The sequence below is a fragment of the Carassius gibelio genome, chromosome B5, assembly GCF_023724105.1.
Source record: "Carassius gibelio isolate Cgi1373 ecotype wild population from Czech Republic chromosome B5, carGib1.2-hapl.c, whole genome shotgun sequence".
NCBI lineage: Eukaryota > Metazoa > Chordata > Actinopteri > Cypriniformes > Cyprinidae > Carassius > Carassius gibelio.
In genome coordinates, this window is record NC_068400.1 from 36,511,435 (window position 1) to 36,533,453 (window position 22,019).

At 36.1% G+C, this 22,019-nt stretch overlaps 2 protein-coding genes across 7 annotated transcripts in view; one reads left to right on the top strand and one right to left on the bottom strand.

Moving 5' to 3' along the window:
- Positions 1-2,677, top strand: part of LOC127958016 (protein phosphatase 3 catalytic subunit alpha-like) — a 39,199-nt gene extending 36,522 nt beyond the window's left edge. For all 6 annotated transcript variants that reach the window (XM_052556800.1, XM_052556795.1, XM_052556798.1 and 3 more), the window contains one exon: positions 328-2,677. In XM_052556800.1, coding sequence (XP_052412760.1) covers positions 328-491 — 164 coding nt within the window. In that variant the 3' untranslated portion in view covers positions 492-2,677. The remainder of the gene's footprint in view (positions 1-327) is intronic.
- Positions 2,678-2,772: 95 nt separating this feature from the next.
- On the bottom strand, positions 2,773-12,399 carry LOC127958014 (zinc metalloproteinase-disintegrin-like batroxstatin-1). The gene is made up of 22 exons (XM_052556792.1): positions 12,234-12,399; positions 10,634-10,722; positions 10,481-10,554; positions 10,218-10,296; positions 10,050-10,126; positions 9,479-9,674; positions 9,137-9,199; positions 8,718-8,789; positions 7,913-8,082; positions 7,642-7,723; positions 7,068-7,198; positions 6,755-6,932; positions 6,065-6,154; positions 5,488-5,683; positions 5,300-5,402; positions 5,054-5,210; positions 4,815-4,895; positions 4,487-4,577; positions 4,283-4,391; positions 4,127-4,196; positions 3,921-4,007; positions 2,773-3,360 (listed from the first exon to the last, which is right to left on the bottom strand). The coding sequence occupies exons 1-22, from the start codon at positions 12,379-12,381 to the stop codon at positions 3,331-3,333; spliced, it is 2,373 nt and encodes a 790-aa protein (XP_052412752.1). The 5' UTR covers positions 12,382-12,399; the 3' UTR covers positions 2,773-3,330.
- Positions 12,400-22,019: the final 9,620 nt, after the last annotated feature.

Genomic DNA, 22,019 nt, shown 5'->3' on the forward strand with positions numbered 1-22,019 from the left:
TTTGCGCAATATAAATAAAATGTCTAAAATGTTACATATGACCTGTGATAAACACAATACAAATGAAACGTCAAATTATATAAACATTTGGTGTAGCGTATCATGTAACATGAATGTTTGATTTTAATTTAGTCAATTTTATAAAGTACTACAATTGCATTTCCTTTATGGTTAAATCATTCGATGAAAAGACTTTTGATCACTGCGAATGCCCAAAAGTAAACTTATTTTAGTAAATGGCATACCGTTTGCCTCAAAATGTTGTTGTTGTTTTTTTTTTTTTACCTCATTTTCCTTTATTTATTTATTTTCCTTTTTCCCCGGTAGCCATCCAAGGCTTCTCTCCTACACGGAAAATCCGCAACTTCGAAGAAGCTCGTGGCCTGGACCGAATAAACGAACGGATGCCTCCTCGCAAGGACGGCCAGCAACCTGACGGTACCACAGTTAAAGCTGCCAACGAGAAAAACGGCACTGACAGGAATGTGTAAAGGGAGATTTTGCACTTTTCCTCTCCTCCATAGCATTGTCTCCTTTCTCTGCCACGTTCTCCACAAGACAGACCCCTCAACTGCTGGATCCTGCAGAGGAGGGCCTGGGATGTGGAGAGGAATCATTCCACAGACATGGAGAGAAATCACTTACAACGAAGTACAAACACGAGATTTTATTTATTAAACAAATTGTATTAGATGTACTTGATAGCAACATGTTAAAAGTTGATTTGAAAGTGTGCAAAAAAACAGGTATACAGTCACAATGTGTCAACCTTTAAACTGCAGCTTTGTAACTCGAGAGCAGAGATGTGGGTTTAAGATGCTGCACAGATCAGATTTAGTTAATCCCAGTTTTATAATATTGTATGTCGCAATGTATTTGGCAAGGGATGGTGTGACTGAATATACTGATGCATGTTATCAATAAGCATGTTTGTAAGGGATTATATTAAGACTAAACAAACCTAAAGGAAATAAGTTCAACTGTAGGTTCATTGAAAACTATTTTATATCTATGAAAGTAAAACTTTAATATTACTCCGTTTCAAGCGAGATTCAGACTAAATGAAAATATTAGCTGCTTTGGGTTCCATGTGTCTATTCCTACTTGGAAAAACTAGCATTTTTATGTCCAAGTATAGCCAGGTGACAACACATGCAAGCAGCCATAACATTGATTTAAACAGAAGTTGTTTGATTCTAAAAACAAAGCATGTCTTAGAAAAGTAATCTTACTTCTGCATCTGTACTTGAAAGCTATTTCATTCTCTTTAGAAATACCTTTTGACAGTCTCTCAGGCTCACTTTCCATCATTTCTGTCTGCCACTCTTCTCTTTTTGCTGTTTCTTAAAGATGATAGACGAGTTATTATATACAGTGAAATCCGTTAGTATAAGCTCATGTACACTTGTAACAGCCAATGTGGGACGTGTGAAGATGCTTTGATCGACTCGAAAGCCAAAGTCTTTTTTTTTTGTTGTTGTTCTGTGATGAGTTCACTGCCAGAGCTCTAACCATCCCTAATTTAAGGTGTGATGGGGAGGTAATGAGGAATATTGCACTAAACACAAGTCACTGTAAATAGAGAACACCTACATTAATATTGAGTATCCTCTCTTTAAAGAATGTCCTCCAGGTCTTCACTTTTGCTCGTACAGACTATCGATTTCATCCAGTTTGTGCTTGAGACATTAACAAAGCATGCCGAGCTCGACAAACATGTCACAAACTGACTTGGTGGTTTGTGCTGTAACACTATGTGAGGTTTTCTATTACATGGCTGCTTGTTTTAACAGGTTTATGGAATGTTGTATGTCTCCACCTACTGCTGAGATACAGAACTTCAAGAGAATATAGAGGAAGTGCGTTAAGCCTTTTAATGCACGTTTTTTGTTCATTTTACCAGGAGCAGCAAGTTCATCTGGTTTGAAAGCAGGTTTAATCAGGTGTTTGCGATGGTGTTGAATGTCTGATGCTATGCACATGAGAAACCCACCCCATTTTCTGGAAGCATTTGAAATGTACGTTTTGGACAACAGTTCATTTTGTAAAAAATTGCGTTTTATTTTGACCAATTGTTTTTTTGTTTTTTTTTTGATACTGGACTGGTTCTTCACCCAAGACGGATTTATTTTCATTCCAAAATCGAATTATATGACCAATATGTTGTGCTCCTCTTTAGATGTTTGAATTCAGCTTTTATGACAAATAAATGTGATTTCAGTGCAACCTTCAAAATATAGCATTTTCTGAAGTGTGTGTTTTGCAGGATCGAATCAGTGCAGTATGTCTGTGGACTCTAAAAGGAAAATTTATTTGCATGCATTTCAAATGATACCAATGGAGGTACTGCGATTAAGCAGCTGATGTGGAATCAGTTCTACTGTTTTCCTAGAATGGTTTAACAGGGTTCGAGCTGGTCTTGGTATACTAGCAATGTGAACTTCTAACCGACGAATGAGGAAGTTTAAGTTTGCAAGAGTTGAAATGTTGAGTATTAGGCCTTCATACTCTCAGAGAGTCTGTTTATGTTCCGATATAGCATCATTAAAAATACAATATGGGGATTTAATTGAACAACCATTTTATCAAGAACTTGTAACACGAGGGTACCATAAATTTCTTGATATTATGTAGATGTATCAGTTAAGAAGACGAATAAAAACTGAACTACAGTGGACCTCAAGTTTGGTCATATTTTCTTGATTTTTAATCAGTTGGTTAAAAAAACAATAATCTAAATGCGATTCAACACGCAAATATATACATTTACATTGCATTTTACAAAATACATTTTCATGAATAGAAAACGAAAAAGTAGTAATGTAAAAATTTTTAAAGCATTTAAAATCAATTTTTTTATGCATAAAAAAAGACATTGACATTGCAATGAAAAACTAGAAAAGAATCAAATCTAACAGAGATGGTGAATTTACAGAGGGTGTGAAATTTTATAAACTTTAGAAAGTCAGTTTTCTAATGTGAGTTTTCTGTGGAAGTGAGTCGACTATTTTTGATGACTGAAAATCATAAAAATCTTCACTATACAGAAGGTAGGCTCAATTCTACAGGAACAGACTGTACAAATAAATAAAGTGAAATTTAAAAGTCTAATTTTCGGTTAAAAACAAAAAAAATTCCTCTTGTCATTTAAGGAAAATCTTTTATGTGCTGTAAAATTCATTTAGGTGTGTTGGTCTCATATTTCTGCAAGGCTTATTTTTTCTCTTGAAAAGTTTCCCAAGCCTCAGGCTGGTAACACACTATCCAGTCTGCAGGCGCTGGAGTGTGCTGGAGTGTGTTCACTTCTTGAGGTTTGACAGGTGCTAGACATCACACCCTTGGAGGAGGTGGTCTAAGGGCCTGCGAGGGAGAGAATTAACAAGGCTCGAAATATTCAGAAAAATGGCTCTTATGTTTCTAAATTAATTATAATGCATTCTCTTTTTTTCTTTTAAATAAATGTATATTTTTCAAATATAGTCTCTATAATTTCATCCAAATTTTCTTAGCCTAGGGAAGCATAAAGGTATAAAGTACCCAAATTCTTCCTTGTTTTTAATAGAAAAATTCTACACACTGAATGCTGTTTAGCAAACTCTTAAGGCTATATTTTCAGTAAATGAATTACAGTCTGTTAAACTGTAAATAATATTTCACTAGCAATTTCTGAGTAAATTGCATTTCTTCAGTCACATGGATTACTTCATTTTCATGATCATTTTGGAAATCTACTGTGAAATCACATCTACTGTTGTATGTAAAAATAAAAAAGTGCTGCATGTATGGGTTTCACAGAAGACAGTAAGTCATAATTGATTTAAAAAAACGTTAGGAATTTTCATTTTAGGTTGATTAACTATTCCTTTAAACACTGATGTTAACATCCATCATTACACATTATGTAGAGTCAGCTTAGCTACCTGTCGTGCACTGATGAAGTCATTATGCAGAGCTCTGGATTTATCTGAAGAGGGTGGAGGTGGAGGAGGTGCTGAAGGTCTTATTGCCTGTAGAATAAACAAGAAATCACAAAAAAACTGATAACACTTTCATATTTCCTTTGGTAAAGGGTGTGATTGTTGTGAAATGAGATGATAAAATTTCATCAGATGTGACTGTAAGTTACCGGAGTTGGTGTCGACTTATGGCTGTTGTCAGGGATGTCCACAACATGAACTTTCTGCTGCCTTTGATGGCTATTAGAAAAACGGCAGCATTGATTAAATGCACTTGATTTATTGATTTCCTCCAGTGTATAAGTGTTGGTTTCCTATACTCTTACCCAAATGAATGTGGCGTGCTCTTTTTGCGCTTCCAAAAGAAGATGGAGAGTCCAATTAGAAGTATCCCAATCAGGATACAGACAACCACGATAATGGCTATTGTCACACCTAGAAATGCAAAGAGGCAAGAAAAAAAATCTTTGTGATCCTCAAAACTAAAAGAATATGAGCTATTTGGAATACAGTTCGTATCTGTGGTCTACCTTTAGAAGAACCTTCACTTCCTGCTTGTGTTTCACAATCTGGAGGCAGCCATCCAGATTCACATCTGCACTCCTTTCTGTGGTCACAAACCTGTAGCATATATACTTACATCAATTATTCTAAAACAAGTTACAGCTTCTGATGTACTACATGTATGGTATTATATTAAGAGCTGAAAAATAAATAAATATATATATATATATTAATAACATGGAAATTTCCCCATAGCGGAACAAATAAAGGTTTATCTAATCTAATCTAATCTATGTTTCATTTTATGAGGAAACGAGAAGTTAGTCTTCGAGAAAGGCATATTTTGGGTCATACCGCATGTCCTCTGCACTTGGCAGAGCAGTTTGTTGCTTTGTAAGCTATCTCTAGGTCAACACACTCGTTCTGGTTACAAACCTGAGAAAACAAACACATCATGAGTGTCAAATTGTAATGCTTACTGATAGCAAACCTATTAAATTTCTTTTTTATTAGAGGTGACTGAAGGAGTTCATTGTTACTGAACTACAAGGAAGTTTGGGAATAACTGACATGTATCTAGATACCAGTCTTACCATTCCTTCCCCACATCTGGTGCCAGTATCGACTTGACCATAATCGCTGTTAGCATCGCCGTAGAATGTGGCTTTACAAGTGCTGAATTGTACTAGCCGTCCATAATTGGGATTTCCATTTCCGCCTTCACAGAACAGTTTTCCACACATCACATCTCTGCAGATAAACAAAAATACGTGTTTGATCAGACAGTGAAGGGATTTGTGAAGGAATTAATGGCTGGACCGATAAATGTAAAATCGTACTGTTTTTGGCATCCAATATATGTATTGCCAATGCGTTTGCAGTAGGCGTAGTATTCCGCTCTTGTGTTCTGGTTATAGCAATATTCTCGAGCCAGCACAGCAGCTTCATTGATTGGAATAAAAAGAAAAATTAGCACAGTCATATGGGGCTCAACACTAATTTTTAAATTTTTTAACACTGTACTCACTTGGACCCCACATTTTAATGCACTGCTCCTCTCTCTGTGGGCACTGGCCATTGTAGCAATAGCCTTTCCCATTACTGCAAGGGATTCCATTGACTGTAAAGACATCTTCAGGACACATGGCTGATTTTCCAGTGCATGACTCGGGCAAATCACAGTCATCGTTTTTCGGACGACACACATGTGCGGCTGACATGATCTGATGGAGAGGAAGAAAAACATTTTGGTAGTTACCAGTAGGCCTATAAATGGATGAGGTGTTGACATTTCAAAAGACATTAAAAAAGTTTAAAATGTGACATACGCAAACCCACGGAAAAGCGTAATTTGATTTTATTAATTATTCATGAGAGGCAACGCCCCTCGATTAATTTTCCTCCAATCACTGCCTGATACAGGAGAGCGGCATTCAAAACCACAGTGAAGCAACGTTGAGACGCACTTTCAGCGAAGTTTGGTAAGTCCGTTTTTAATCTGTTGTTTTGTTTAATCTTTTAATCTCCAAGAACATGAGACCTTTAGCAGCACGTATTCCATTTCCACAAAGAAAGGCAATGGTGCCCAACTCTTTGAATCTTACCTTACAATTCTCACAACAATCCCCAGTTGCACATTGTGAGCCCTCTGTTAATTTGCAGGTGGTGGCATTGCAGCATGGGTTTGTACACTCCTATGGGTTGTGAAATAAAGACAACGATTATGTGTTTGCTCTGGGAACATAATAAATTGTATTTTAAGTACTAGTTCTGAGAATTTAGAAAAGCTCTTGGAAAGACATGTACATGCCAAACAATGAATTAATGAACATTCAGTAAAAGTATGCGGTCCATTGTACAAAATGTCTGGCCAAAAAGAAGAGATGAGTAATGTAGGGCATGTATAAACCGATTTGTAGAAATAAATACATGCATTGCATCATCTTAGTTTCACACTGCAGTGATAGATTTCCATCTCCTCCCATAAGCACACCAAAACACCAAACACAACACTAATTTAGTGATCTGAGGTCAAATGTAGAGTACAGCGTTCTGGAAAACATTCCTGTTGAGAATTGTCTGTGCATGTCTTGACATTATCTTGACTCTGACAGAATAAAAATGTGACTTGTTGGTTATATTTTAGGGTCTTCCAATGTCATTCTAAATGTACATTTTTCAGTCCCTTTCAACAAATAAGTTTGTTTCTTACTTTTCTTTGATATTTTGAGTTACTTACTTTATATACATTTGTTGACATTTTTCAGACATTTAAGAAACCTTAGTCCGCTTACCTGCACTGTTCCACAGTCACATTGTTCTCCTATCTCCACAAATCCATTTCCACATACAGGTGGCTGAATCAGTTCCTTTGGTTTGGGCATGTTCATAAGACATTGTGGGACTCTGTTGTTCAGGAAGTCTGTATAGCTACTAGTACTGCAGCTGCTGAAGTGTTGAGGGATGAAATAGCTGCGGAGATATGGAGCAGTGATATTTGCTTGGAACTTTTGGTTTGACTCTCCATACATTTCAAAATATAACATTACAGCAGAAGTTGCTTGAAAACAATAATAATACGCTAATGAACTGGTACACAGTAAGTACCTGAGAGCAGCTGTCATAATGCACGTGCCATCAGAACAAACGCAGCTGCTGCTATCATGACTCATGCCCAGATTGTGCCCCATCTCATGGGCCATAGTAGCCCCCACTGCTATAGCGTTAGAGTTGTGATCCTTTAAAGAAGAATAAACAGTTAGTATTTAAACTATAGGTCCATGCTTAGCATTGACAAAAAACATAGATTTTTAATTGAAATGGTAATATAGTCTATATATTATGATGAAGTATTAAGATGAATTTAGCACCAAGTAAAGAAAAAGGCATTGCAGCAAGAAGAGATACACCACATCAAGACAATATGGTAAAAAAATATTTTCTCTTCCTCCATTATTGTGAAATTATTCACTTTTAAAAACATGCAGATGTAGGCTATTTGTCTGCATTTGATGAATTAATTAATAAAACGCCCTAAATCCACCTTCATACTGGTTTTCTGCATATATTCCCCTTTTTATTGCAATTTTATCCCATTATTTATTTAATTTCATCAATGCAAGTTTCATTACATATTTTTTGGCAAATTTGTTTGCGACTTGTTATGAGCGAATATTAATACCTGCACAATCCCTGTTGAAAGACCTCCACACAGAGTTCCAATGTAAGCTAGACCCACAGTTGCTCCATCAAAGTCGATTGCACTGAGAGAAGGACAAAAAAATCAATGTTTAATCCAAATTCAACAGATCCTGCTGGTTTGCATTTAGTTAGTGGTTAAAGTCTGGTTCCAGTTCCTAAACCATTTAAGTAGAACAGTTTGAAGCAGACAAAGAATTGGAGAAGTTCTGAGCTGATTAACAAAATTGTATTTTCCCCACATGAGAGCTGACCTAAGGAGCTGAGCGTTGTCGTGTTGCTGTCTCGTTACGAGTTCGCTGTTCCTCCACTGGGTAAAGCTGTCTAAAGTTGTTCCAGCAACAGAAGAAACCGTTATCTTATCGCTATCTGTCCAGACCTCAAATCCAGTCAGAGCGATGAATGTGTTGATTTCTTTATATGCCTGCAAACCAAGAAAAGGGTAAAAGAAGAGAATTGTATGTTATTGTATACTGTGTACAGTGAGGTCCAGAAGTCTGAAACCATTAGTGAGTTGTTTTTCATGAAACATACCTTTTTTAAATGGCAAATTGTATTATAAAAAAAATCAACATAGTACAATAAGCTAGTTGTTAAAATTAGTATTTTGTATGCAAAATACTGACACTGATTCGTGAGCTTATTGGAATCTTTGAGCCATGTTGTCTTGCGTGATTTGCTTATTTTGTGTTCAGTGAAGCAAGGATGCCATAGACCGTGTCTGTCAATAAATCTAGAAATCTTAAATATTTCTTACTCATTTTATACCATTGTCTTGCTTTTTTTTAAAAAAGCTTTTAAATTGAGTTCAAAGCTCAGGTTTTTAGCTGTTTGGACTTTATATATACATTTTGTACTAGTGCAACACTATAAATAGTTTTATCTGAAGTACTAAATCAGTATACTCATCAGAAGATCTTTAGTTGATCTAGTCATGTGATTAATTATCACACTCAAGAATCTTTATCATCACAGTTTGTAGTTGCAATATCCTGTACGATCTATAAATGTTGGCATGCTGGATTTTTTTTGATAACATATGCATCATCAGTGACTCACATTATTGATGTAATTGATGATCTCAAATATCCTCTTTCTTAACTTCTGAAGATCGCTGTCCATTTTCTTGTACTGAGGGGGAACAAAATATTGAATGATGAATCCAAGCGTCACTCAATCACATTTCTATTAGGAAACAGTTTGAGAAATCTGTTAGCATCAGTGTTTTTAAATGTACTGTGACAAATTTAGGAACAGTTTGATTCTATAAAAACCACAATGCTGAACAAGGACAAAATACAACGCATGTTGCTTTATGCCAAAGATTTTATTTTATTTAAATTATTTTGTATTAGAATGTCATATATCATCTGATACTCACAGAGTACCCAAAAATGAATACATAAAAAAACCTTTGTCTGTGAATAATTTTTAGATTAGTTATTCTTCATTAAGTTGCATTTGATTCCAGGTCTTACTTCGCGGTTGTCTGCCACAAGGAAGAGCTCGATATATTTTTGTTGCTGGAACAAAGTTGGCCCCTGATCGAGAGGAAGCAAATAGATGGAAAATAAAGAACAGATAATTATATCAGTGACAATGCGAAATTTAGTGCATGTACTGTACAATATTAAGTTAATCTGGGACATTTTCTGAACTTCAGACTTCTGCAATTTATTGCGATCGTCTCTTTAACTTTGCAGAACAATGAATAAGACTTTATCACATGACCCGTCTGAATGTGGTTTATCGTTGTGGTTTAACTTTAACTTTGCTTTGCTGTTTTTGTAATGCTCAAGTAAATGAATAGGCAATCTTACTGAGGAACGAGAACGACTTGGGAGAATGCGTGGAGGAGCGCCTTCCTCTCTCTCGTCCCAAGTAGTGTTGGTGACTCCACACACTCTAGGCGTCTCTTCATTTACATCTCCATACTTAAAGACAGCATGGTCACCATCACCATCCTCAGACAACGGCTCAATCAGAAACCTCTGCTCCTCTGTTTTGAAATAGCCTCTGTGAAGAAAACTCATAATGGGCACGGTGTCTTTTGTAATTTCTTTTGGCCTTGCTACAGAGTGAAATCAAAGCAACTGGCAAAAGATGTGACTTAATCAAGGGTGCTTGGGCAACCATGTGTAGACTGCGTGCCACATTTATCCAAGCAGAAAATGCAAGTCATGCTGTAACTTCTGTTCACTGCAGAAAGGTAAAGAACGTGCTTGAGGCAACAAACTGACTGAATACAGTATTACTAAAAGCAGCAGAGATTGTAGAAAGAAGCTTTTTAAAGCAGAAAGAAGCTTTTTAAAGATGTACTTTTGTTAAAGCAAGTTAATGCGTCATTGTAAAAGTTAAGAGGAAATGTCTATTAAAATTGTGTTTCCTTACCGTAATCCATCACAGGTGCTCATGCTGACCGATGACTTGCTGTCATTGACTATTTTCCCTTGATAATAGCATAAATCCTATGGAAGAAAAAGAGTATTAAATAAATCTCTCACTCTTTGGATTATATGTGATGTATGTCATATGTTAGTAATCCTGCTTGTGGTATACCAGATCCTCAGGTGTGGTCGTGACAAGCATCCCATCTTCAGTGTAAAACGTTTCGCTATAGTCTTTCGTCAGTAGGCCACTGTTGACCAACACACATTTCGCAGATCAGTAACAAATGACTCATTAATGGACAAATCACAATTTGTAATGTGGGAACTGATGGCATTAAAATGTTTGACTTTGACAATGGGGAACTTTTTAAATGACAACAAGCGGACATGCAAAAAATGATGACAGAAGAGTCACTGGGAAGACAGACTTACTCATTTTTCTGGAGGTGCATTTCAATGTCTCTACCACCCAGCGTCATAGCGTATTTCACTGTGTCAGGTCTTGACTGCAGGGGATGAAAAGAACATTTAATTTGATTAAAATATTTAAACATGAAATTTAGAGGTGGGTTGATGGGAACTCACCTTTGAGTCTCTTTTTTGTAGTGCATGTAATCTGATTGGTCGGACAATCTCATACACCTTTGTTCCATCTAGTTCAGGAATGTGACCGACTACAGCAGATTGACAAACAGAGGGAATTATAGACGCTGAATCACATGTTAGTCATACAAGCCTACAGTCATATATATATAGCATGCGGATGTAGACTTTTAGATGTCAGAATTATTCTTAATGATCCAAATATTTTAGTGAAAGCACAAGTGTATAATTGAACCTGATGGTTTAGGTGATAACTGCCAACAGACTTATCTGTTACTTTAATCTTATGAGCAAAATCGGTAGACAATAATCTCTGTCCAGGGCGAAATAATGGTAAGCTCATGTTCTTGTTTTAAAAGTAGCAAATGTTTGATCAGTTTAGCAAATTAGACTCTGTGAAGAATATATATGCTATTTTTTTAGGGTGTAGCTTCAACATCAGCGATAACACTGTGCCTCATCTGATACAAAGCAAATGCATCAATCAAAGTGTGTGCTGTTGTTATTGAACCTGAAGTGTTTAAAGGTACAAAAGTACAGATGGGATGAAAGCTGTTACCTTTTCAAAAGGTTTCAAATATGTATTATACTAATATGTACATTTAAAGGTATATATTTATTTTTAGTTAAAGGTTATATATTAGTCACATACTTAAATGCACTGTAGGGATAAATAAGGGACAAAGCTGTAATAATAATAAAACTACCCAGTAACAGCTAGTACTTTTTTTTCAGCCCTTTCATGTAATCAAATAGTCTTATATGCCCAACAAATTACAAGGAGATTAAATAAAACAAAAATAATTGACAACGGTTCATAATAGTTAAGTACTGAATTAATACTGATGCATAATATGCTTGTTAATGAGCCTTTTTATTAATAATACTATTTATCATACTGTTTTGATATTGGTTTGGCTGTATTTTGTTATATTTACATGTAATACGCAGACAACACGATCTAACGTGTTACCAGTGATTTCATATCAATTACTTACTTCATGTTTCCCTGGGAACATTATCTTAAATATGCAGTAATGATTTGACCTGATGTAAAACAATACTGTTTTAAAATAATATAAACTAGTGCTGTCAAACGATTAATCGCATCCAAAATAGTTTTTGTAAACATATGAGTGTGTACTGTGTATATTTATTATTTATACATACATACAAACACATGCTTGTATATATTTAACAAAAACATGTTATGTTTATATATTAGATATATTTAGATTAGATGTATTATGTTAACAGAAACATTTATTTTGAATGTGATTAATCACGATTAATCGCTTGACAGCACTAATATAAACAATACGTTTGATATAAATATACCTTTATCTCACACAGGGCAAATACTGAATTGCGTGATTTAACTGACTTAGTAAAGGATCAAGATAAATACCATGGATCTATACAATTAAAAGATAACACATACAATGTACAGTCTTTCAATACACAACCTCTTTGATTTAGTCAGCGCAGTGCAGTATTACAGCTGAAGAGTGCACAACAGTGCAGAGATAATAGGTTAATCAGTCATTGTGGAGCAAAGTCACTGGTGTATCCAGTATCTTACCTGTGGGATCAAGTGAAAGACACAGAGCCAAGATCCACAACATCAGATGTCTTCTGGCCATTGTCAGTGTACAGAACAACTGAAAGAGGATCCTTCGGTTAAGCAAAGTTTTATAGTTCAGATGAAGTGTTGTGTAGTCTCTACACATGCACTTTGAGGAAATGACACAGAGGTATATAAGTTTAGTGACATGCTTGGACACGCCCCTGTGTTAAAAGAATGCAGGAAATAAACGGACAGATCTTGACGTAGTGATACTCACTCTTAAGTGTTGACAGACACTATAGAAGGATTGTGTATGAGTGTTCAATGGCTTTTTTTAACTGCTCCATAAACTGATCACTCAAGAGACATTTGCTTGTGTGTTCAAGAAAATCTTGCCTTTTTAACATTCACTAGTCAAAAAAAAAAAAAGAAACACCTCTAATGAATCATCCAGTCAAACAAGGTGAGGCAGTCAAACAGGTCTGTTATTTTACACCACTGTACACATGATTGAGACACAATCTGATACTCATTTTCCTTTTTCCAAATTGTTGTTATACTGATAGGTAAATGTAAAATGCAAATAGTTTGGTGCACATTAGCAGCTAATTGAAATGTTACTTTATCTAATGTACAGTTATAAGACTTGAAGGCCACTGTCTCTTTTCTTAACACTAAAACTAAAAGAGCTTCAGGCTGCAAACAGGCAAATATATAGGCTTTACCTTGGAGGTCCTACTTTAGTGAAACTGCAAGTGTTGCAAACATTACCAGACACAGAATATCTAATCACTTGCTTTCATGTACATACAATTTGCAATGCATTTGTTATCAAGATATATTTTAGATTGTTTACACAATTTATTCAATTAAATCTTAAACTGACAAAGAATGATTTGGATTTATATACTGTACATTGCATGCAATGTAATGATTAATTCTCAAAATGTTACCAGCTGAATATAGAAAGCAAATTGCCTGCATTTATAGATGTATAAAAGTGTAGAGACAAAAACATAAAGCTGTGCAAAATACATTGCCTTACCTTCACTTTGTTGCTCCTCGTGCTGTTTGGCTTTAAGTTTTATTCAAGACTTGCAGATTCATACTTTTTAATACTGTTTGTGGACACTGTCTGATCGTATTGTGAATTTCAAAACTGCATCTATCCTTTCCTTTTTTTTTTTCTGCCTTTGGGTTTTTTCTTAAAAATGCCAGTACATGAAAATGTGTAATGTGAGCCAAAAATAAGAAACTACTTCCCTGTCATCTCTGATTTGCTTTTCCCACTGAAATGCATTCTTGCTCTTTTTCTAATACATAAGGTCAAGTCAAGGACAATAATGCAGTTATTGTGCCTTCTCCTGACGCCTCCAACAAAGCCATTGTTCGCTTGTCGGAGTGGAGAAAGCATGCAGTGTCCATTAGGGCCGTATGTTTTGCAAACTGGCCCTTTTCTCTCGTCCCTCATCTCCTCCTGCTCTGTCCTACTGTGACCTAATGCTTAGCTTTCTGTTCTGTCATGGATCTGCACTTGTGTTTGTGAGAAGAACTACTCATAGATTGAGATCTGGTAGATGATACTGATCATCATCAAAAACCAATATGTGGTCAAACCCTGTAGCTTCTGGTAAAAAATGTATTTAATATTCCCCTGTGAACCTGAAAGGCTTATGTAAAGAAAGACTGTTGACACAGTCAACATTCAGATCCTGAGCATAAAAGTGTTTAAAAGACACGCATTTGTCAATACACTACTGTTCAAAAGATTTATGAATTTTTCGAAGACTGTTATGATCACTAAAGCTGTGTTTATGTGAAAAATAAATAATATTGCAATTTAAAATAACTTTCTAACGGAATATATTTTGTGATGGAATAGCTGAATTGTCAGCAGCCATTACTCCAGTCTTCAGAGAGAAATATTTATAATATACTTTCTGTAAAGTCCACATGAATAGAGCAGCCTTTGGAAATTCTAAGAACTTGTGCAGGGTAATACTGTTTGAGACCGAGTTTTGAGTTATGCAGAAAATATGATTTCTATGTTAAAGCACATCCAGAGAATTGTTTGTTTCAAGTGGCGTGCATGGACCCGCAGAGACCTTCAAAGATCATGTGTCCACATTCCTCCTCTGGTAACAGTTACAACATGTATTTGAGCTGCTGAACGCATCCACAGATTCATGTGCTGTTTCATGCCATAGACCAGTTGTACATCTGTCTTAAGATTTTAATGTTTAGTGGAAGCATATTCAAAGAAGAACTTAATATGTGATTCTGTTGTTCTTTGAGTGACACGAGTGTTTTCCAGAATATCAGTGTATAAGCTGCTAGACTTTAAGGTTGCTACATCCCTGTTCAGTTTGATAGGTTTTGGGATGAAGGTTCTCGAGTTTGTGTGAATATTTTGAGAGAGATAGATCTTGTTAATGTAATTCAAATTTTTGACCACTTGGTGGCAATGTCCCCAAACAACTCAATGCCAGGTTGCATGCATAATAGTCTTTACTGAGATTTATTTTTAAATCAGATTTCTCTCTTTCTTTAAGATGTTACCTCCCTTTCAGTGATCATGCTTTTTTTCACAAGTGTTTATATACCAATTTTTTAAAGGTTGCCTCGGAATAATGTGCTCTGTTGCCAAATCCTTAAAAAAAACCCGTTGCTGCCACACGAGGGCTTTCTATGCAAAAGTTTAGCAAAATTATAGATGCTTTTTTCAACATAATGGGAAACCTATGAAATGCACTTCTCAGTTCTCCAGTATAAACATTTGTGTTTCATTTCTTGGTCTGTTGTCCTTCTGCATCACCCTCCATAATAACCGATGAAAGAACTTCTATAAAGAGAAAAAGAGACCGGCAGACTGGTTATGTGATTTGTTTAGTCTTCTGCCTTTTAAGTTTTATAGAGATTAAGTGACGGATATCTCATCTCGCAGATGTCAGCTTTTGGATGATGTAATTGCTTTTAAACTTATTAATATGATGTCTGCGGCTTGTTTTACTCATAATGCAGTCCAAATGTCTCATTCACTGTTTATATGTATATGTGGGGAAAGTCTTGTTATTGTTTGTTTAATCTGGGTAATATGATAAGGCTGAGTGTGTATTTCTCTTTTTGGTAAGATGGTCATATTTTGGTATACTGTATATAATGCAGTCCATGTTCTGTGTATTATTCTGTTCCTGTCTGTGAGGAAAATGAGTTGGCATTCAAATGTGGCACTGTACACAGGCAAGATTGTTTGCATATATCAAACAGAACAACAGCAAAGCAAAACAGTGCCTTTTGTATTAGGGATACTTTTTATACCTGGCTGTACATTTGTTGTGTGTATTTTTTACTTTGTACTGCTGATATTACCTGTGACCTGCTTTCCCATTGTCTGTGCTTCTGATGAATATCCAAGGCTTCTCTGAGTTAAATCATCCGCAAGACCGATTCCTTTCTTGGTGAATGTTTTAAAGCTGCTGACATGCTTACCAGGCCTTGTTTTCCACTCACTGCACAGAGCCCGCTCTAGGCGCCCATATTAAACCCAATTAAACCATGATTTCTGAGGATAATTTGAGCAGGGCACTGAACAAAAAGGAAGACTGGATGTTGCAATAGTACAGTGGAGAATAGGGGTTAATTACATTTTTCTGTCCTCCTTTTTTTGGGTTTGAGTGAAACTTGAGGGACATTAAACTCATATCTGTCTCTGAGATGTATTTAATGCACATTTTTGTGTGTGTCTGTGCTTCTTGTTTACTAATTTCTGCTGATATAGATGATATATAAGTTCCAGTGTCTGTATCCTGTATGACTCAAGTGCTGTTTTATGAAAAATATGTTCAGATTTGCATTCACTTGCAGATATCTTATATATCTGCAAGTGAAATATGAACATCTACAATTTTCACAAAAAAATCAGCCATTTGCAGTTCTTTAAAACATTTTTTTTACAGCAGTGGAATTAATGCATTGCCAGGTTGTTGCATAATTTATATTGCAGTATTTATTTATTTATTTATTTATTTGAAAGTGTGTAGTAAGATGTGTGGTAAAGTGTGTAGGCATTTCAAATTCATTTATATATTATTAACAACAGGTTGTAGAATTTGCAACTTTATGACTTAATAGTGTGGTTAAACACCGCCTCCACAGAAGATCAACACCTGCTTCTAAATCACTGTGTTTAGCCCCGCCCACTGATTCAGGCATGTAGTGTAAGTAATGAGAGAGACAAACCCAGGTCTATGCAGAAACCAAGTGATAAAGTTAATTTGATTAACTTTATTTTTAATTAAGTTCCAGACAGCATCAGTAAGAACTCGATCCTTTGTTCACTTCATTTTTCCGCAGATTCGTTTACAAACATGGCACAATCCCACACAGGATTTTCAGAAAGATTGAAACTAAAAGATGGTTCTGTGCCGACTATATTGGATCTGACAGTAATGTCACACCACACAAGTTTAATGAGTATTTATGTGGTTTTAACCTAAATCATAGCAGCGTCCATCTATGAAGGATATAGGCTGTCAATCATACACAACTATTAGCCAATCATAGCATTGGCCGTTTACCTCTGAGTGTACAATCCGCCATGCCTATTCAAACAGAGAGTTCTGATGAAGGGGGTCAAAACTAGTCAGAAAATAGCCTATTACTTATAAATTATGTTTTTTTTAATGTTAAACACCTCTTTTGAGCAGATACAGGTCTGTAATGAGCATTAAAACAAAGAGCTTTAGGTTATGTACAACCATTTGACATGCTCAATGTCCAAACTAGTATCTTGGCATGGGCTTGGTATTATTAAGTAACACAGGAAACAGCTGATTGGGGTGTGAGTTGTTAGGTCAGAGCCTTTTGACAGGCAGGGAGTTGCAGCAAATTTCTCAACCTTGTTCCCCAGCCAGGATGAACAATAACATGCGGACTCTTCTTTCTCTTTATTTTTTGGCTGTCCTCCTATCTCGCCCATCATAGTCAGGTCAGTTTTATTTTAGTTAAAATAATTTTTTTTAAATTTTTTTATTAGGTTTATACATTTTAGTTTCAGTTATAGAATCTATAGTTAAGGAATCCACAGAGGAATCAAGTGAACAAGTTTCCATCTAAAATAAGTAAGATCCCACACTTGTGTACACACAGAAATCCCAACCTTGGGAAACACCGCATTAGTTCAGGGCATCTGCCACTTACTGGTTCTCGTAAGCAGACAAAAATATGTCCGGTAAACTCTACCACAAGGTTTGAAAAGTAATTCTTTGCCCATGCAAATGATTTCCTGTTTGGACGGCAGTATGTGGACACAAACTACTATGCCCTCAGCAATAGGCTAGTGCTAATCTCACTATAGCTAACAGGAGTCATGGTTTACTCATCGCTAATGAGGATCATATGGAGAATGTTTGTTAATGTGGTGGTGCAATGACGCAGTTTGCTTACAAAGCATGCTCTGCTTTTGTTTGTGTCTGTGAAACTATTACGTTTCTGTTAGTTTCCCGTTTGTAATTTGAGAGCACAGATTCTGAATGATTTTTTAAGAGTGCGTCAAGCTATTTTCGAAGTCAACACATACTTTGCCTCAGTTGTATTTTGGCAATGCTTCTGCTGTCCCACTTTTACACTGTTGTGGGGACAGTGGCTCATGGAGACCAGATACTATGGTGACACTCTTACATTATACAGTGTAATCACTCCTGGTAGTGTTTACAACACAACGAGTCTCCAAAGCAGTGATAAAAAACCGTAGCAGTTGTGATGCACCACAGAAGTTCTTTTTTAAAATAACAATAATAATGAAATAATTCTATCCATCCCACCATTTATAAATAATAATAAAAAAAACTACACTAAATTACTTAATAAAAAAAAATAATAATAATTCAACAAAATAATATAAAGTTCCATTCAGAGGAAATGGTGGTCAGTGATTATTTATTTATTTTTAAATAAATGTATAATTGTTCAGCAAGAGCACTTTAATTAGATCAAAACAGACAGCAAAGAAACATACGATGCATATAGGTTTCTTTAGATTCTATAGATTCTTTTGAACTTTCTATACTGAGAACATTCTTGTCAAAGAATTGTGAAAATCAGTCAAAGCTGTCCACAAATATATTACACAATTCTCGCAATAACCTTTATTTTAAATATTTTTTTATTCAGTGATGGAGACGGGCTTCCAAACATTGTAACACACTGACTGTTTAAATGCTCTTCTGTGGTAATGATGTCACCGATTCTGTAAATGGAGCTTAACCCAGAATATTCCTGTGAGTTTTATTGTTGTTTGTGAGTATGAACAATTTGCTAAGAACTATTTGCTCCAGGACAGGGTGATGTAATATAATGTACTATGTCATTGTCAGCATTGTTGTCCTAAAGCACTTATCTGCCTATAACCACTTCATGGTTACTCCACAGTAAACATAAGGATGAGCCGAATGGTCAGTACAGAGCAATCGTCTCTTGGTGTGAGATATTTAAGCAAGTGAGGGGCTTTGTGGAACAGGACACCGAAACCACCCAGGGAGAAAGAGAGAGCTGTCTGTGCCTGACACTGTGACCTTAAGCTATGGCTAACGGTGCTAACTCAGATCGGCCGGTGAGGACACATGGGATCCGACTGTTGTCTGACTTCGAGATATCATGCTCAGTGAAAACAGTGGTTGAAAGAATGAGAGAGATAGGGAAACAGATACCTAGGGCAAGCGCTGGCAGATAGGGAAGGGGTGTTGCTTTATCCGGTTCTGGCTAGTTTAGTGCGTAATGCTGCCTGGGTGCCTGTGTAGGAGCAGAGCTGATGTAATCCTCATGCTCGGGCTTGTCCCTGGATGCTGAGCGTGCATGTGGAAGTGTGGGGAAACACAAGCTTTCAGTCTTGGTAGTGTGCCAGTGTCCACTCTAGTGTGTTCGGTGCCCTTGTTGACCATTCTAGTTATGTCTAGGTTATGTAAACCGGATTATTCAGTTTTTGTTTTTGTTGTTGTTAGAATTGCTTTTTTTTGTATATACATCATTATGGATTATTCCAGAATCATTTGAAGCTTTTTTTTTTTTTTTGGTTCTTTCATAAATCATAAACTTTTCAAATAATAATTATGATTTACGAAAGCAAGATACATTTTTTTCTCATGTGGTGAAAATAGGTTTCCATACATTTGTCTTAGAATTCCATTTCAGAAATACATTTTTTTTTTTTTTTTTGACAGAAGTGAACTTAATTTTTTTCTGTAATAATAATGATAATAATTATTATTATTATAGGAAGTTAAAAACTTAATGTACATCAAGTAAAATGTGACCCTGGACCACAAAACCAGTCTTAAGTCACTGGGGTATATTTATAGCAATAGTCAAAAATACATTGTCAAAATTATCGAAATCATTTTTCTTTTATGCCAAAAATCATAAGGATATTAAGTAAAGATCATGTTCCATGAAGATATTAAGTAAATTCCCTACCACAAGTATCTCAAAATGTCATTTTTGACAACTTAAAAGGTGATTTTCTATTTTTTATTTTTTTTTGCACCCTCAGATTCCAGATTTTCAAATAGTTGTATCTCAGCCAAATATTGTCCTATCCTAACAAACCATACATAAATGGATAGCTTATTTATCCAGATTTCATGTGATGTAATATATCTCAATTTGAAAAAAATAAAATAAAATTGACCATTACAACTTTGTGGTCCAGGGTCACAAATAGTTTATATTTGGCAAATTATGTAGGCTTTTTGTTAATACATATCCCTCAAATGAGGTTTAGGAATGTTGAATGGGATCAAATAAGTGTATGTGAAACAATTATTATGTAATTAAGTTATTGTTCATGTTTGAGTAATATTATCTCCAATGGCTTTTCTCTTCTTATATGGCCAGGATATTTCCTTTTCCGTTGTGATTTCAGTCTGAATCTTCGCCAGGAAAAGACTTGGAATGGTATTTGGGCACGATTTAACAGAACTGGCAGGCTACCAGCCATAGTGCCTTTGGTGGTAGATGCCGGTTTAATGACTTTTTCTTAAGAAGCTGCCCTCCCGTGCTGATCAAACTCTGGTTTTAATGTTTATGGTGGTTCCAGTCAAGACATCCTGTGGCTCTGTGGAAGAGTGTTGTGTTAGCAGCACAAAAGATTGTGGGTTTGATTCCAGGGAACACACCTGTATGTACTTAATGTAAAAAATGTAAAATAAAGATATGACTAAAAGTACATGGCTGTTTAAAGGGGGGGTGAAATGCTCGTTTTCACTCAATATCCTGTTAATCTTGAGTAGACTATAGACTATAGAGTAGTACTGCATCCTTCATAACTCCAAAAAGTCTTTAGTTTTATTATATTCATAAGAGAAAGATAGTCTGTACCGATTTTTTCCGGAAAAACACGAGCGTCTGTTGGCGTGACGTGTGGGCGGAGCTAAAGAATCACGAGCGCGAGTAGGCTTTTGTGTTGATAGCGTTTGGAAGCTGTGACACCGTGAGAACAAAACCAACCAAAACAAACCATGGCTAACAGTCCGATTCAGCGTATATTTATGATCCAGAATCAGATCCAGAGGCTGAAATTTAACAAGAGCAGCATCACCAACGGCGTCTCTATGTTGGTATGTACTGAAACTGTATATATTTGCTTATCAGTTTTGGAAAATGACTAAGTTCCACTTTATCGTCTTTTTTTTTTTTTTTTTTTTAAGCTGTACATGTGGAAAGTGCAGTTTGATGACAACATCGCATGTTGTTTACTTGATGTGCTTATGCGCCGATAGCTAAGTTAACAACACAGAGATATTTGAAGCAGTTTTACTCACCGCCTGCGGTTCCAACACACGATCGTGACCCTTTTTCGTTGGGACTGCATTATCCTTAAGAAATAAACAATGTGCAAATCTGGCGTCAAACTGGGCCTTGTTTGTAAAACAAGCATCTTCGAAATGCAGGGGAACAAACACAAACACTTGCACAACTCCGTTGATGCTCTGTAAAAATAAACTCCATCCACTGGTCCCTTAATGCTGTTTCTCTTTTGGTAATCTGTGCAGGGTTGTCTTGCCCTGGCAACCAAAAACACACTTCTTTTGTGACTTTTTGCGACGCTCTCGCTCTGATCAGTGAATGTCTGTGCTCTCAGTGCTCTGCTATACGGGAGCGCGCGCTCTTCCGGCAGAAGTGCCCTTAGGACCCATATAAGGTAATTCCGCTCCATCTAACGTCACACAGAGCCATACTCAAAAAAAACTTTCCGAAACTTGTGACAAACCGGAAGGAGTATTTTTGGAACAGAAATACTCCTTCAAACGTACAACTTAATTTTTGAAACTTTGTCCATGTTTAGCATGGGAATCCAACTCTTTAACAGTGTAAAAAACTCAGTGTGCATGAAATAGCATTTCACCCCCCCTTGAAAAAACTGTTAGACTCCAACTCTTTGTCTATTACTGTAAATGCATCAAGCTCAGTGCCAAAACTGATTACAAACAACATTTGAATCCCAGAATCAGGCTGTCATACAAAATGATTACCGTTAATCTCACATCTTCCTGTAAACAGCCTCTAGCAGGCATGAATAAAATGTGCTATTTGTGAGTCTGTGGACAAACAAATGTTGAGCTATTAGATCAAGCTGCATAGTTGTGGGTTTGGCTGACCTGTGGAGGAACTGTGATTGGAATGGTGGTGTGTTCAGCTCTAATTTTTGTATAGTATGACCTGAAGAGGAGGAATGGCTAACCGCACACTGATCCACTCATGACTTAAAATCTTTAAAATGATTTGTAATTTAAATAACATCTCTAA

Coding starts and splice junctions, on each gene's coding strand:
- LOC127958014 (XM_052556792.1), bottom strand. CDS start 12,381: ATGTGTAGAGACTACACAACACTTCATCTGAACTATAAAACTTTGCTT. Junction 7,199..7,641: donor TTTCAACAGGGATTGTGCAG/GTATTAATATTC, acceptor TCTTCTTTAAAG/GATCACAACTCTAACGCTAT. Junction 5,211..5,299: donor TATATTGGATGCCAAAAACA/GTACGATTTTAC, acceptor GTTTATCTGCAG/AGATGTGATGTGTGGAAAAC.